The 15,408-nt window shown below is 38.7% G+C and overlaps 1 protein-coding gene across 1 annotated transcript; it reads right to left on the minus strand.

The window, feature by feature from the left end:
- Window positions 1-230: 230 nt before the first annotated feature.
- LOC137973932 (chloride channel CLIC-like protein 1) lies at window positions 231-11,126 on the minus strand. The gene is made up of 3 exons (XM_068820838.1): window positions 10,933-11,126; window positions 7,265-8,011; window positions 231-1,109 (listed from the first exon to the last, which is right to left on the minus strand). Exons 1-3 carry the CDS (start codon window positions 11,101-11,103, stop codon window positions 495-497), a joined length of 1,533 nt encoding a protein of 510 aa, XP_068676939.1. The 5' UTR covers window positions 11,104-11,126; the 3' UTR covers window positions 231-494.
- Window positions 11,127-15,408: the final 4,282 nt, after the last annotated feature.

The following is a 15,408-nucleotide window of genomic DNA, read 5'->3' on the forward strand; positions in this document are numbered from 1 at the left end:
CCTTGGGCGTCTGGAGGATCGCGGGCGCACCGAGACGCCCACGGCTGGAGACTGAGCCTACCTGACTGATTACAGTAACCCGCCTTTGCTCAAAGGAGGTCTCAAGATCAAAAGGCAGACTATGCAAAGGGGTGCCGGCTTACTTCACTCTATCACAAGGTCCCTTCTACTTTAAAACTTAATGAAACCCCTGACTACTTGGAGTGAAATAACAGGGGCCCGCAGATCCAGGATTTTCTACCTTTATTTCGTCCTTTCATGATTTTTTAGCTGACTTGCAGTTATTAAACTTACAAACATCAGCAAACATTCCAGTGTCTAGGCAAACAATTATCATTTTTTGTTTTCAAAACCTTTTATCTCCTTGTATTATAGGGAATCCAACCACAAATAAAGTTCCTGCCCTTTCTCTAAATCGAAATACTCTAACTTTGGCTCTGTGTGAACCCTGGATACCTCTGTTATCTGTTCCGTGAAACATCTTCAATCTTTAACTAAATATTAATTATCTTTTCAGACTCCTTGGATTCAAAGCCAATATCCTCAACCATTGGGGCACTTTCTTCAGCATCTTGTTCAGTGACTGTCTTGTCAGAGGCCTGCACTGGTCTAATCTTGGGTACTTTTTCTTCGACCACTGGACTGAGATCTACTGACTCAACAGGACCTGACGCTTTCCGTTTGGACACATCATGGGATTCTTGAATTGCAAATTTCGTTCTTTCCTTTTGTTCTTCATTCAAAGCATTCAGAAGTGTAACAATTTGTCGTTCCCGAACGCGTTCATTTGCATCTCGTTCTCTTCCAGCTTCATTTAGCCCGTCCACCAAGTCTCTGACATTCACAACTTGATTCTCAATCGCCTTTAAGTTGGCTTGGAAGTTACCAGGGAGGGCTGGTACAGTTGTGATTGTGACAAAAGGTAGCCTCACTTGCATTCCACTTATTGTAAACATACCAATGATGATGATGAGGATGACGGCAATGAATACAAATGGCTGCCACTGGACGGGAACTTCCCTGAATAACGCACGGAAACTTTTACCAATGGCTTCAGCGATATGTTCAAATGGCTGAGCAACAATGCTTGCAAGAGTAGCAGATATTGCCTGTTAACAAAATAACAAGCTACTGTAAGCTACAGTATTGTTTTGTGGTGCTCTTATTGTCCTCCTTGTTCAAGCTCTCTATCATCATCATCATAGTAAAATAATATAAAAATGTAGTTTTAGTATATACTAAAACAGTGGGTAGCATAATGAAGACATGCTCTGCAACCCAAACACTGAATTTCCTTTCCCATTGAACATGTTTTTCTGTCAGCTCCAACCGGAGCTGGGAAAAGTCTGACCTTTGAGCTAGCCCCATATGCTTTTGATCGCTTACTTGGAGAGGATTGCAATGCTATCGTCTTCATTAATGTTTCACTGATTTCACCCATAGCTACTTATGAAAGATCTGGTCTTTAGCCTCAATTGTCATGGTATTAGAGCGTCATAATGTGGGAAACAATTGTCCAAAACAAGAGTTGAAGGACATTTTAAATCTTAAGACTAGTATTATAAACTGGTGTCTGGAAGTCCCGAGGCGATTCTTGACAACTATCAAAACATTTTTTCATCTACTGAGAGGAAAATAATTATTTTAAAATGTGTCTTAACAGTATCAGTTTGAGTTATTGTATCGCTAAATGGTAAGTTTCGCTAAGAGGTACAGTATCTCCACTTCTATTCCCGATCTAGCATGTCTTTTAATCCCATTCTAGTACGTCTCCCATAACTGAAGCCTACAGGTCTGATCTTTTATGAAAGAAATCAATTGACTTTCTTGACGATTCGAACCTTTCCCTTACTCATTAATGATCTTCCAAACTAGTGTTTAGTTTCTATCAGCACAATTTAATACAGCACAAAGTGTTGGTCCAAAAAGTAGCACTGGAGATCTCCTTTCCAAGCGGCAACTCAAGATTGAAATAAGCTATCGTTTCATTTCGTCTTTGTTTCTGATACATCTATAGCACAAAGTAAACAAATCCCCTCTTTTGATTTCGAAGAAACAAACCTGTTCGGTTGTTTTCAACTTTCTAAGCAAGAATCAGCATAACAAAACAGAAGCACTGGATCCTGGTGAAGGATCTTATTGGTTATTTAAATACAGTGTGTATTATAAAAAGCTAAAAAGAGCAAGGCTGATATAATGGTGAAGGAATACATTGAAGGAATACATTTCCTTCACCGTTATATCAGCATTGCTCTTTTTAGCTTTTTGGGGTCTTATGCATTATGCATAAAGACCCCTAAGTCAGAGGCAAATCTTGTCAGTATGTCACTTTGAGGACGAGAACACACGTGACAGTCTGGCTTGTAGACTGGGTACTAGTAATTGCGAGGTCATTGTTTTTCAAGTGTCGGCCATTGCTTCTAGCGTGGGTTGTTTGCAAATAAATCTGCGGTCGTTTTCCCTGTTTTGGGAAAAATTTGAAGATTTTTCCGTCACAAATTAGTTCTAAGGTAAGTTATTTGTATTTCAAAATTGATCTGTTGTGCTGTTTCAGATTGGTTTTCTTTCTTTCATTTCTAAAATTAACTATCCTTTGCCTGCCTTGTTTGTTCTTTTTTATTTCATCCAGGTGACGTCGCTGAGTGGAATCGATACGGGAGTTGTTTACTCTCGCAAGCCAACATATTTAGACTCGGCTTGTGTTTAGTGCGGATTGCACTGAAGCTAAGACACTTTCGCAAGCCCACATTCATTGGCTCGAAATCCGTTGCGCACCACATACCTCACAAGTATCTCACAAGCTATCACAAACCAGTATTTATCGGCTTGAAATGTCGGTGTGGGTTACATCCCAAACTGAAAGAGTTATTGTACTCTAAAAAATAGTGGCATTGAATAAGAGTTTTGCAATCTCAAAGAATAGTATTTCGTACTCTTACTGTTGTCTGCTACTAGCCGCCAGAATGGGAACAACAATCGAACAATACCGGTCAAGGATCGGCTGTCACAACAATTTTGTGAAAGTCAAGGATGCATTTTCAGGTGTGCGAGGGCGATTTTGGAATACGTTGCTTATGATGTTTTACTTAAATATGTTTTACTTGCCAACATTAAAACAAGTTGTTGGACATTACAAGTCGTGTAATGAGGTGATGTTTTGGTTTGCACAAATGATGTGCTACAATGTTCATATCCCATTGCTTATAAGGCAAGCAAATGATGTGGAGGAAAATCCAGGTCCTACAATATTTGATATCATTGATCCAACAACCACTGTGTCCGCTGACTCTAGTCAAGGAAGTGAAACAATCTTTGGTGTGAATGCTGGTAAAGTAATGTGTAGCAATGTCACTTCCTTGTATTATACCATCAAATACAAGAGTAATTCTACTTTGAACAATATTTTGGTTATTGGAAATAATCTATACAGTTCTATAAGATGTTCTGTGCGAACAAATGACTATTTGCTGATAACTGATGTTCCAGACATGGTTTCAATATTTGATAGAGTGTTTTTATTGCAATATAGTGTATTAATGCCATTAGTTAACAAACAACAATTTTAATTCCGTTGAGAGTTTGAAAATACTCCTAGAAGTGAATTTCTAAGAGACATATATGGACCAAGGTTTGATGTCATGAACAAACTTCCAGTAAATGACTCACTATACACCCTTTTAATAAGTCTAATATATGCTGTTTTCCACTAATGACGTCGAACTCTTGCTTTCAAATTTTATTTAGAAATGTACAAAGGCCTAAAACTTTTCTGATTTCTTTTCTTTTTTGAAGCCTTTGTACATTTCTGAATAAATTTTAAAAGCATGAGTTTGACATCATTAGCAGAAAACAGCATATATTAGACTTATTAAAAGGGTGTGTATTGTAATGAATACACTTTATCAAATATTGAAACCACGTCTGGAACATCAGTTATCAGCAAATAGTCATTTGTTTGCACAGAACATGTTATAGAACTGTATAGATTATTTCCAATAACCAAAATATTGTTCAAAGTAGAATTAGCCCACAAACTAATATCTTGTATTTGGTGGTATATCATAGCAGTATGTGACATTGCTACACATTGCTTCTAGCATTCATTCCTTGACTAGAGTCAGCGGACACAGTGGTTGTTGGATCAATGATGTCAAACATTGTAGGACCTGGACTTTCCTCCACATCATCACCTGTATTTTTAGGTATTGCTAATGCTGTGTGTACCATCAATGTTTATTACTGCTACTCCAGTAGATGCTGCTAGTAACACTGTTGGAATCTCAGGATTCATTGGAGCATGTCTATAGGTTTTTACTACAGTGTGGTAAAGTGTTTTCATCAAATGGCTTTTCCCAGCACCACCACCTCCAGTTATAAACAAATAAACTGGTTCAACATTTTGTGACTTCAGACTGTTGAGGTTTTCATTTTATTTCTAGTCCATGAAAGCACCCTGTTGTAAGCTTTAGGTTGCGTTTTTTTATTATGTAATGATCTACATGTAACTGATCGACGTAATTGGTCATCAGATATTTCTCTTGGCTGTTTATACATTGTTACTGGTGATGGACTGATTTCCAGTAGTGTGGGGATTTGCACCAAGCTCTGAGAGTACTTGTTCATTGAATGCCTCATCTAGTGATGATTCATCTTAGAATTCTAGTTGAATTTCAGCATTCTTTTGATCATTTATAAGATCATATGAATGTATGACAGTGCCATGCTTGTTTCGTAGCCAATCTAGTGCTTCTGTTACTGGTAAATAGCTGATAGAGATGATGTAGCGTGCAGCGAGAGTTGTCTAAACTGTGCAAATGGCATTAAGAGAAATTTTAGTGGCAAGTCATCGATGTCAAATTCTGAACAGGTCTGGAATTTGAAGCATACTTAAGGAACTCATTTCACTGCTGCATTGTTATGGCAAATTTTGAACCAATCACGCATGGTAAAAGTGAGACCGTAGTACCAAATTCTGTAAGGGCTGAATGGAGTTAAGCTAAGCATAAGACCCCAAGTACGCATTGCGGACCTATTTTTTTATTGTTTTCATCGGATTGCGTTATTCAAGTGCAGAACTTGCCAATGATGTCATCCCCCTTTTGGCGCGAAACGAAAATGAAAACCTTGCAAGCCAGACAAGTCGACCTCTCGCTCATCCGCCTCAGTCCAAAAAATCACCTGAAATTCTCGTGAGGTCGACTTGTGGCAAGTCTATTAAGTTAAAATAATCTCTTTCTGCTATATTATCTCACTGTTTTAGCATATGTTATAATAAAATTTTGATACCACACACACTCTGAATGGTTAAAACCGCATGCTTTGTGAGAGTACAGATGCACAGCTGAGGACGCCACTCATAGGATTTAGAAAAAAAAGTTATCTGAAAATTTTAGCCGAATGTGTGAGGAAATTAAGAAATTCTCTATTATAAAAGTAAAGAAGCCTCACCTGAGAGCTGTTCTGTTATAAATTACTTAGGAAGGGGAAAGAGCACACTCAAGAAGAAGGAAAAACCCTTGACTATGTCTTGTGTTTCCCCTACACTTCTTTTGTGCTCTAAACGCTTCCTGCGTGCTTTACAACAGAACAGATGACAGGCAAGACTTATCACTTTGTTAACTAAAATGTTAACTATTCAACTCAGTGTCAGTGGCTAGTGAATAGTTGTTAAATATGGTAATACAGATCTGTAACCAATAGCAGTCTCCCCATGCTTTCATCACTGTTTGCTGTTTGCCAGTACATTGACTAAAGTTAATGTTCCATAAACCTTAATACAAAAGTCATTAAGGGAGGGAATAGAGTCCTGAAGTGTGACGTCATAAAAAATTATGGAGTTTCTCGGGTATTATGGAAAAACAACATCCAAAGGCCTTCTCGCCAAAAATTAGCATTTCGGGGAAAATAGTTTTTGAGATATTAGCCTAGTTATGCTCTGACGACTCCATACAAATCCTTCTAAATTTGACTCAGTTCATAACATTAGGAAACAAGTCAAATTTAGAAGGATTTGTATGGAGTCATCAGAGTAAAACTGGACTAGTATCTCCAAGACAATTTGCCCCACAATACCAGTTTCTGGCAAGTAGGCTTTTCAGATGTTATTCTTTCAAGATATCCCAACAAATCCCATAATTTCAAAAATGTAATTTTTTCTGACTTCACCACTTTAGAACTATAGCCAATATCCCAAGACAACAGAGAATAACAATTTGGAATATCACGACTGGATGATGGGAACTCCAAACCAAGAAATAATGAAATAATATTGAACCTTCCACACAAAATTGGTATGGTGAAAGAGGAATGTTTTCTGCAATCACAACATCTAGATGAAGCACTGGTCAATAGCCAGCCCGCTAATGGTCAACTGGTAACAGATAACTGACTGAAGGTTTACTACCACTTCATTAATTATTACAAGCTGTAGCTGCAAACAGTTGTGAAAATTTAGGCAATGAAGTATCATTTACATGTGATTGATGCATTGGACATTGGTAGCTGTAATACAACTTAAAAGTACCGTAATACTTTTAAGTAGTCAATTTGTCAATGATGCTGGTGATGAACTGACAGATGTGTTGCGAGGATGTCATTACAAATACACAATAACCACCATGCATGGAATAATTGGCCGTTCCGAAATTCAGCAGGGAACTGGGGGGAGTTTCAAATTTTAACTAATCGATAAACTGACACTACCACATAAAAGATCATGTTGAGATTAGTCATTTTGCCAAGTATGGGGCTTTTAGGGTGAACCGAGACCAAGTTATGGACCTTGAAACATGGTTCAAAATCCATACACTCAGGCGTCTCTTAGTAATTTTGATACAGCGTCCCCCAAAACCATAATTATTAACTCTTAAAATTTTTATGATTTCCGTGATACTCTTTAAAACGGGCAAACATAGCGATTTTCATCGCAGCTTCTTTCAAATATCATTGTAGGTACATGACAGGATTTTACAGTTGTCACTAAACTGATAAAAAATATGTTAGAGTTTATATGGTTTTAGGGGACGCTTTGTCAAAATTAGAGACGTTTGTAAGGATTTTGAACCGTATTTCAAGGTTCAAACTTGGTCTCGGTTCACCCATAAAGCAACATACTTGGTCAAATGACCAATCTTAACATGATCTTTCATGTGGTGGTGTCAGTTCATCGATTGGTTAAAATTTGAAACTCGCCCCAGTTCCCTGCTGAATTTCAGAACGGCCAATTAAACATTAAAAACTTCACGAAAATGCAAGCAAAACTCACCCTTGATGGAGACACTTCCCACATTGGATCAACAAGCAAAGTCTCTTGGTATTTAACACAAGGGTCTTGAGAAAATGTAAATGTGTTTGTAAGCCACAGTTTGAAATAGTCAAAGGGATGCACCTCATTGTCAGGTCTGCATTCCTTGGGAATATCTTTTTCCATTTCTGCTTGTTTCGTAGCAAATGATTTCCTGTATAAATGATACCATTCCCAAGGAATGCTGATAACAAAACACCAGAACAAAACCAACCAAACCTGTGATCTCCACGTTAAGTTTGTGTGTTTTTCAAAGATAACAGCAGCACAGATCACCAAAATGAATGCAGCTACAAAAAGAAGTGCCTCACTCGTGAAAAAGACATGAGATGTGCCCCAGTTGGAAAAATCAAAGATATCATCTTTGCCTTTAAAATTTGATATAACACCCATGATGACCTCACAGACGTCGTGTACATTGCCGTCACCTGAAATGACAAATTTTTCCAAAGAGGCTGCATCGTCTTCCGAAGCAGTGATGATGACCTCATGAGCTCCATAATCCTTAATATTTCCTAAGAGAATTCTAGCAACTTTTTTGAAGTAAGGAGTATCACATGATGATGCATTAACCACAGTTTTTTCACTGCAGGGCTGACATGGTTGTGGCATTTTCTTTAAATCTCTCTGACACTGTGAAAGCTCTGTCTGTGCCCTTCCACAACCAGCTTGCTTGTTTTCATCATAATGGCCATTTTTGGGAAATCCCTTTGGGAGAATTGCAAATATGACACAATCAAATATAATTTTTACCACATCATTGCTTGTAAATCTCACAATCTGATTTGACTAATTTAGGCATTCTATTACTTAAAAATTAATTTAAAATTGATATTTATCTCACCATGATCATAATCTGCATCACTTGTGCGTGTGTGTAATAACAATAATAATAACAGCTTTATTTAAGTGTCAATGGATTAGCGCTAGAGAACTAACTGGGGACATTAATGAAATTAACTTAAATCAAATCAAATATCGGTGTTTGCGGAGAGGGGAAAACCAGAGTACCCGGAGAAAAACGTCTACAGCTCAGAGTAGAGAACCAACAAACTCAACCCACAAATGAAGCAGAGTCTGGGAATCAAACCCGGGTCACATTGGTGGGAGGCCAGTGATCTCACCACTGCGCTATCCTTGTGTGTATCCATTGTGGTATCTCCCGCACACTATTTTATTGTGTAAAGTTAACCCGTAACCTGGCTCCCTTTTAGCTTTCTAGTTCTTCTAAGTTATTTATTTACAAAAAAAACAATGTAAAATATGGGTGCAAATAAATCTTGTTGGTGATGTCAGCTAATTTGCCGTTGTCGATAAGAGTCTAGACAAAGCTGCAAAATTTATTGCAGATTTTGACTACTGTGATGACAAATACAAGTATCCCTGCCGATAAGAGTACAGACAACACTAAACCACAAACAATTAATTTGTTAATTTGTCTAGGATGAAATTGAATGACAATGACATTGTCAATGCCATTCTAAACAGTCCTGCTGAAGACTACAGTCACCCAGATGATCTTACTTCACCTAATTATGATATGACTACTGGGTTCAAACCATTTAAGACTTGGTAATATTGATCAATATTTTTTTTTATGACTAGCTTTTTGGAAAAGCCCGGGCCACATTGCACTTGTTGGATCAATAATATTAGAATGTGTAGCATGCATGTTTGATCATGTAACCCTAACCAATGTTGTATTGCATTGACCAATCAGACTTAAGGGTCCAATCTCACATCTGAGAACAATGAGCAATCCAAAATGGTGGAGGTGGACTAAGGTGACTAAAGTAATGCACTTATCAGCTGCCATCCCAGGGAAGACTGGATATGACCTACCCAACACTTTCCAAATTGCGACCAAGAGAAAGGTGAGTTAGTTGACATTTCTCTTATAAATCTCCCTTTTTGTTAGCCGTCCTTTGCTAACATAGCCAAAATATTTTACACAAGAAAACTACAATTTTTTCTATGCTTATCTTTTGACAATTTGATGTTGAATTATTTGTTGCTTGAATTATTCATATGTTCTACCTGAGTGAGCATGCAGTTTGTGACCTATGTGTGACCTTGAATAGGTATACATGTATTGTCATAACAGTTGCTTTTTAAGACGATATTTATAAAAAAGGCTAAAACTTACTAAAAATTTTCATCATCACTGATGATGACGATACGGTCAAAAAAGTTATGGTTTCTCAAACATTTTAGTAACTTTAAACCTTTTTGATAATCATTGAATAGGTATGTTTATTCTTTTCCTAGGTCCTTTTTCACTGCCACAAGAGCAAAAAGCAATTCATGGTAAAGTGTTTCTCCAATGATTTGGTGAAAATTGAATGGAAAAAGTTGATGAGCAGGCATTGAACGAAATTAATGACCGTGACAAATTATTTTTGATCTGCACTTTGTGACTTCAAGGTTCATCTGAAACCACTGTAAAGGATACTAATTTATTATATACGTACCGAGATTTACACTCGGAAAAGGATCGAGATAAAAATTGTCTCTGTGCTCTAGACAAGCCAGCTGATTGGTCATACGATTTTTTTCACTAGTGAAAAACCACGTATCGACGCTCTGATTGGCTATATCGTTATTTTCACTAGTGAAGAATTGTCGTATCAGCCTTTTGATTGGCTAATATAATGTTGAACTTTGGCGCAGGTGGCCTGTGCACAGACAGCGGCAGTGGCAGTAAAATTTGTAAACATGGCGGCCGACTGGTGTATGGTTTTCAAAGTTTTCGATCTTTTATTGCTTAGTTTTCTCCACAAAAATACTTCAGAAGATCTTAAAAAGTTTTAAAAGTATTCAAGCGAGGTATGGAAGATAAAGATTTCTTTTATTTCAAAAATATTTTGCTATTAGTTTTGGACTTTTGTTCACGATCGGTGCTTTGATAGCCTCTCGATTAACACTTACCTCGTTAACTTTATGATCTCTGTACTTATATAATAAACAAATTACTTCATGATTGGCTCGTTTGTACGATTTTTATTACTCAATCGTTGTGAAGGATCGTTAAACTCACTTGTTCGCTTTGCTCACTCGTTCGTTTACGCGATCCTTCAAAACTCGTGAATAAAAATCGTACGCACTCACCAACCATGAAGTAATCTATATGTATCCCGGGGAGTGGCAATGGTAGTTTTTTTGTTGAGAAATATCGTTCTTAGGTGGAAGGGGGGGGGGGGGGGGGGGGGTTGTAAACGTCGTTGTGCAAATGCTCGCTGGTTGGTTGCTCCTAAGTGCATTACATATTTCCAACATTGTTAGAAGCGTTCTTATAACAATGCTGGGACGTGATCTTCTGAAAATGTTCCAACGTGTAGCCGGGGCTTAACCCTTCAATCTTGAATACAAATGAAATAAATGTTTTCATTACTGGATTGTTAGAAAACACTTTAGGTCTTTTATCTACGTGTAGGTCAGGTGCCTAATCCAGTTTCTTCAAAATAGCACTTATAAACTTGAAATATTGTCATAACATGCGACTTATCAATGACCAGTGCAGTCTAATAAGGCAAAATGCAAGCGAGGACGACGGACGTTTTACAAAAGTCATGTACAGCAAGGCCAGGAACTTGCGCGCGAATATTACGAAAAATTTAATCGACACTAACCGTTTTGTCGGGGTCATAGCGAATCATATCACCTGGATCCAGCCATTCTTCTTTTTCAGGTGTTTTCGTGCTAGCAAAGTGCTCTCCTGCGTTTACAAACGGGAAAAGGAAGGATAAACTTAGGACAAACAAAGCAAAGCGCAGTTTCATTTTGCATGGAGTTGGGGCCATTACCGGGATGTAATTGGCTGTGCAGAAGGACTGGTACCTGACAAGTATACCATTACTTCGTGTAAGACACCGCTATTATGCCTAGGAGCAATCGGCGGCAAAGATCTCATGTAGTTACCGTATACTGACTATACTATATACCCACCACGAGTCCCTAACTACGTAAGACACGCTAAATTATTTAATTTCCCAATATTCAGTCATGCATATACATTTACCTTCATCTCAATCTATTTTCCTCCACTTATAAAAATTTATCATCATCCGTATTAATATACATTCACTCCTGGTCATTTACCATCATTAACCTTCAACCATATTCATTAATCCTCATATACCTTCATCTACCTTCAATCATATTCATTTACCCTCATATACCTTCATCTACCTTCAATCACGTTAATTTACCGTCATTTACCTTCATTTACGTTCATTTACCGTCAGCTACCTTCGATAAACGAGATGAAAAGTATTTCAAACCATTTTGATCACATTACTATTTTGCGAAATGAGGCGCGTGCGAGCGTCCCGGGGTGGGGACTCCCATATGAAACAGACGGGGATGCTCGTCGTCTCGCTTAGGGGTGTAAATTTTGGATTTTGGTCTCGCTTAGGGTGTTTCGGGCAAAGCGCCAATATTTTAAGCCGCCAAGGTCTCGTTTAGGGTTCCGCGAAGAAACACAGAATTACGCGAAGAGAAACAGAAGTCAAATTTTCTTTTTAACTTGTTTTTAGGGGTCAAAATTTCCTTAAGCCACGCCCAGATTAGTCTCCTTTAGGGGTCACAAAAAGCTTGAGCCACGCCCAGATGGTCTTCTTTAGGGGTTAAATTCAAAATTTCCGACGAGCATCCCCGTCTGTTCCATATGGAAGTCCCCCCCCCCCCCTTCCCGGGGCGAGCGTATTAAAATCACCTCAAATATGCCCAAAAAAACATACGTTTCGCAAAATGGCAATTTTTGGTCACATTACTATTTTGTGAAACGGATCGAAATTCTGCCGCAGTATCGCCGCAGTAATGAATGATTGCAGCCATGGGACTCGGTGCCACGAAAAAGTCGGAATTTCTGAAAAATTTCGATCCGCATCGAGAAATATTAATCAAGCCGATATTACCATTTTGTCCTATTTCAGTCGATCTACGCTCGCACACGCCTCTGCAAGTCGTTGTCTTCCCTTGTCAATCCATGACAAGAAAAGACTCCCGGTTCTCATTTTATATATTTTTTTCATAAGTGTCTGGCCACCCAGTCCTACCAGAAAAATACCGCATCGATTAAAGTTTTTAGCTTTTAGAACTTCCCCAAATTGTATCGATAGGTCCTGCAATTCGTCCACAAAAAGGCCAGAGAGACAACTTCACTCGTGAACCGCCATGTTTCCAACAGAGCATTTCAGGCGTCTCAGTCTGCATGAAACCATCTCACACCTCAGGCTGGAGAAGACCAGACACGCGCGCCTCTTACCTTACGAGTTTATACCTGTAGAATCGTAAACTGAAATGTCAATTGATGGTAAAGACCAGCATGCAAAAAATTGTTTTGGTAGGCTAGGTCTCAAGGACCCACGTACGCATGCGCTGACGAAATGCTTGAATTGGAGAAAAAAACACAGTACCTCCAGACCCGGTGCTGGAGCGTACTTTTATAAAGTAATATGAGGAAATTTTAAATGCGCTTATTGCATAGAGATGTAGAGCTTAAATTAAGTAGTAAGAGGATAGGTGATCGGCAAATATAAATCTCGTTATTCTCTTATTTACAATATACCGTTTCTTTGACACGAGGATTACAGCGAAATGAAAGCACAACTTTATCGCGAATTTTCCATGATAAAAACGTGTTCAGAAGTCCAAACTCTACGTTAACAAAGTGTCTGGCTAGAAATCTTTTCCTCTGGCCGCGCTTCAGCCATTCAACGAGGGCCAGTATCGTGCTTCTTCAGTTGCCTCCCTCGTGCCCAAAAAGAATTCTGGGTAATTCTGCCATTCCATGGCAAGGGAAGACTCCCGATTCTCATTTGATAGATTTTTTTTATAAGTGTCGGGCCACCCACTCCTACCAGCAAAATACAGCCTCGATTGACGTTTTTAGCTTTGAAAACTTGCCCAAATTATATCGGTAGGTCCTGGAATTCGTCCACAGAAAGGCCAGAGAGACAACTTCACTCGTGAACCGCCAAGTTTACAACAGAGCCTTTTAGACGTCCCAGTCTGTGTGAAAGACCAGACACGCGCGCTTCTTACCTTACGAGTTTATGCCTGTAGAATCTGTTTAACTGAAATGTCAATTCCTTGTAACTGAGCCAGCATCTTAATTTTCTTTTGGTAGGCTACGTATCGGAGAGCCAGAACATTTACGCATGCGCGGACGAAATGTTCGAACAAGAGAGAAAAACGCAGTACCTCCAGACCCGGCGCTGGAGCGTCGTACCAAACGAGTCATCCCGGGATTTCGGCCCGTGCGATCGCTTTTGGACGCAGTTGGCCCTTCGCTGCTTTCTGCTACCGACCTTGCCTCCCGGTACGGCATTGAGGGAGAGATATGTCGGCCCCTAAACCATATGTGACAAATCCCACGCCTACTCACAGCTCCAAACCGCCCTTGTCAATTTAACGTAAGAATTCGATGGCTTAAATATACAAGGGAAAAGTCATTTTATCTGACATGTGGTAAGCACTGAAGGTCGCAAATTACAAAGTGTGCGCACGCGCCCTACTAAACTTTACATACATACATGCATTTCATCTCGAATTTCAGAATAACTACAAGAGCTAATGTCTTCGAGACATTACGTTTGCAGCTAAAATACACAGCATATACAGATACATACTAAATACATAATATTTAAAAATATTCATTAAAAAGAAAAGCCGCTGTACAAAATGCGGCCCTGGATTCTCTTTTAAAACCAGTAAACTCATAGGTACGGATAAAATCAGGTAGCGCATTCCGCAACTTAGCTGATACGTAAGAAAAAGAAAACTAAGACCATAACTGGTTATTCTAGGTTTATTGAGGGACAGAATGTAATTTTTGCGAAGATCATGCATAAGAAGAGGACTGGAGAGAAAACGTATTTTTCATATCAGCAGAAAAACCCTTTTTTGTCCAAAAAAAAACAAAAACAAAAAAGAAACATACTTTTATAAAGTAATATGAGGAAATTTTGAATGGGCTTATTGCATAGAGATGTAGAGTTTGAATTAAGTAGTAAGAGGACAGGTGATCTGCAAATATAAATCTCCTTATTCTCTTATTTACATTATACCGTTTTTTTGACACGAGGATTACAGCGAAATGAAAGCACAATTTTATCGCGAATTTTCCATGATAAAAACTTGTTCAGAAGTCCAAACTCTACGTTTACAGAGTGTCTGGCTAGAAATCTTTTCCTCTGGCCGCGCTTCAGCCATTCAATGAGGGCCAGTTTCGTGCTTCTTAAAGGGAACCTCCACTAAAACAGGAATATATCTTTAAAATAGTTAACATAATGCTCACAATCAAAATTGTTCGAACGTTTTCCAATGGGAGCGTTTGTATCCGAAATAATTTAATTTTAAAAACGGTTGTTTTGGTTTTCAAATTTCCCGGGCGCCGCCATCTTGAATAATTGTGACGTGTCATGGTTGCCCTATTGTTTTAAAACAAAAGCTCTTTGTGCAAATACAAAAGAGCAACCATAATACGTCACAATTATTCAAGATGGCTGCGCCCAGGAAATTTGAAAACCAAAACAGGCGTTTTTGAAATTCATTTATTTCGGATACAAAGGATTCCATTGGAAAACGTTTGAACAATTTTGATTGTAAACATTATGTTAAATATTTTGAAGTTGTATCCTTGTTTTAGTGGAGGTTTCCTTTAAGTTGCCTCGCTCATGCCCGAATAGAATTCTGGGTAATTCTGCCATTCCATGACAAGGGAAGACTCCCGATTCTCATTTGATAGATTTTTTTATAAGTGTCGGGCCACCCAGTCCTACCAGCAAAATACTGCCTCGATTGAAGTTTTTAGCTTTCAAAACTTGCCCAAATTGTATCGGTAGGTCCTGGAATTCGTTCACAGAAAGGCCAGAGAGACAACTTCACTCGTGAACCGCCATGTTTACAACAGAGACTTTTAGGCGTCACAGGTTTGCGTGAAACCATCTCTCACCTCTGGTTTCTTTCAAAGGGTTGCCTTTACCAACATTCTGGCTTAATGGTGCCAGCTTGGGGGCTTCTGTGGACGACGATGGCACCAGAAACCACTTATAAAATGATAAACCCACCAGATTAAGGCGAACTTGCTCGCTGTCGTAAAT

Source organism: Montipora foliosa, chromosome 10, assembly GCF_036669935.1.
Source record: "Montipora foliosa isolate CH-2021 chromosome 10, ASM3666993v2, whole genome shotgun sequence".
In the NCBI taxonomy this organism is placed as follows: domain Eukaryota; kingdom Metazoa; phylum Cnidaria; class Anthozoa; order Scleractinia; family Acroporidae; genus Montipora; species Montipora foliosa.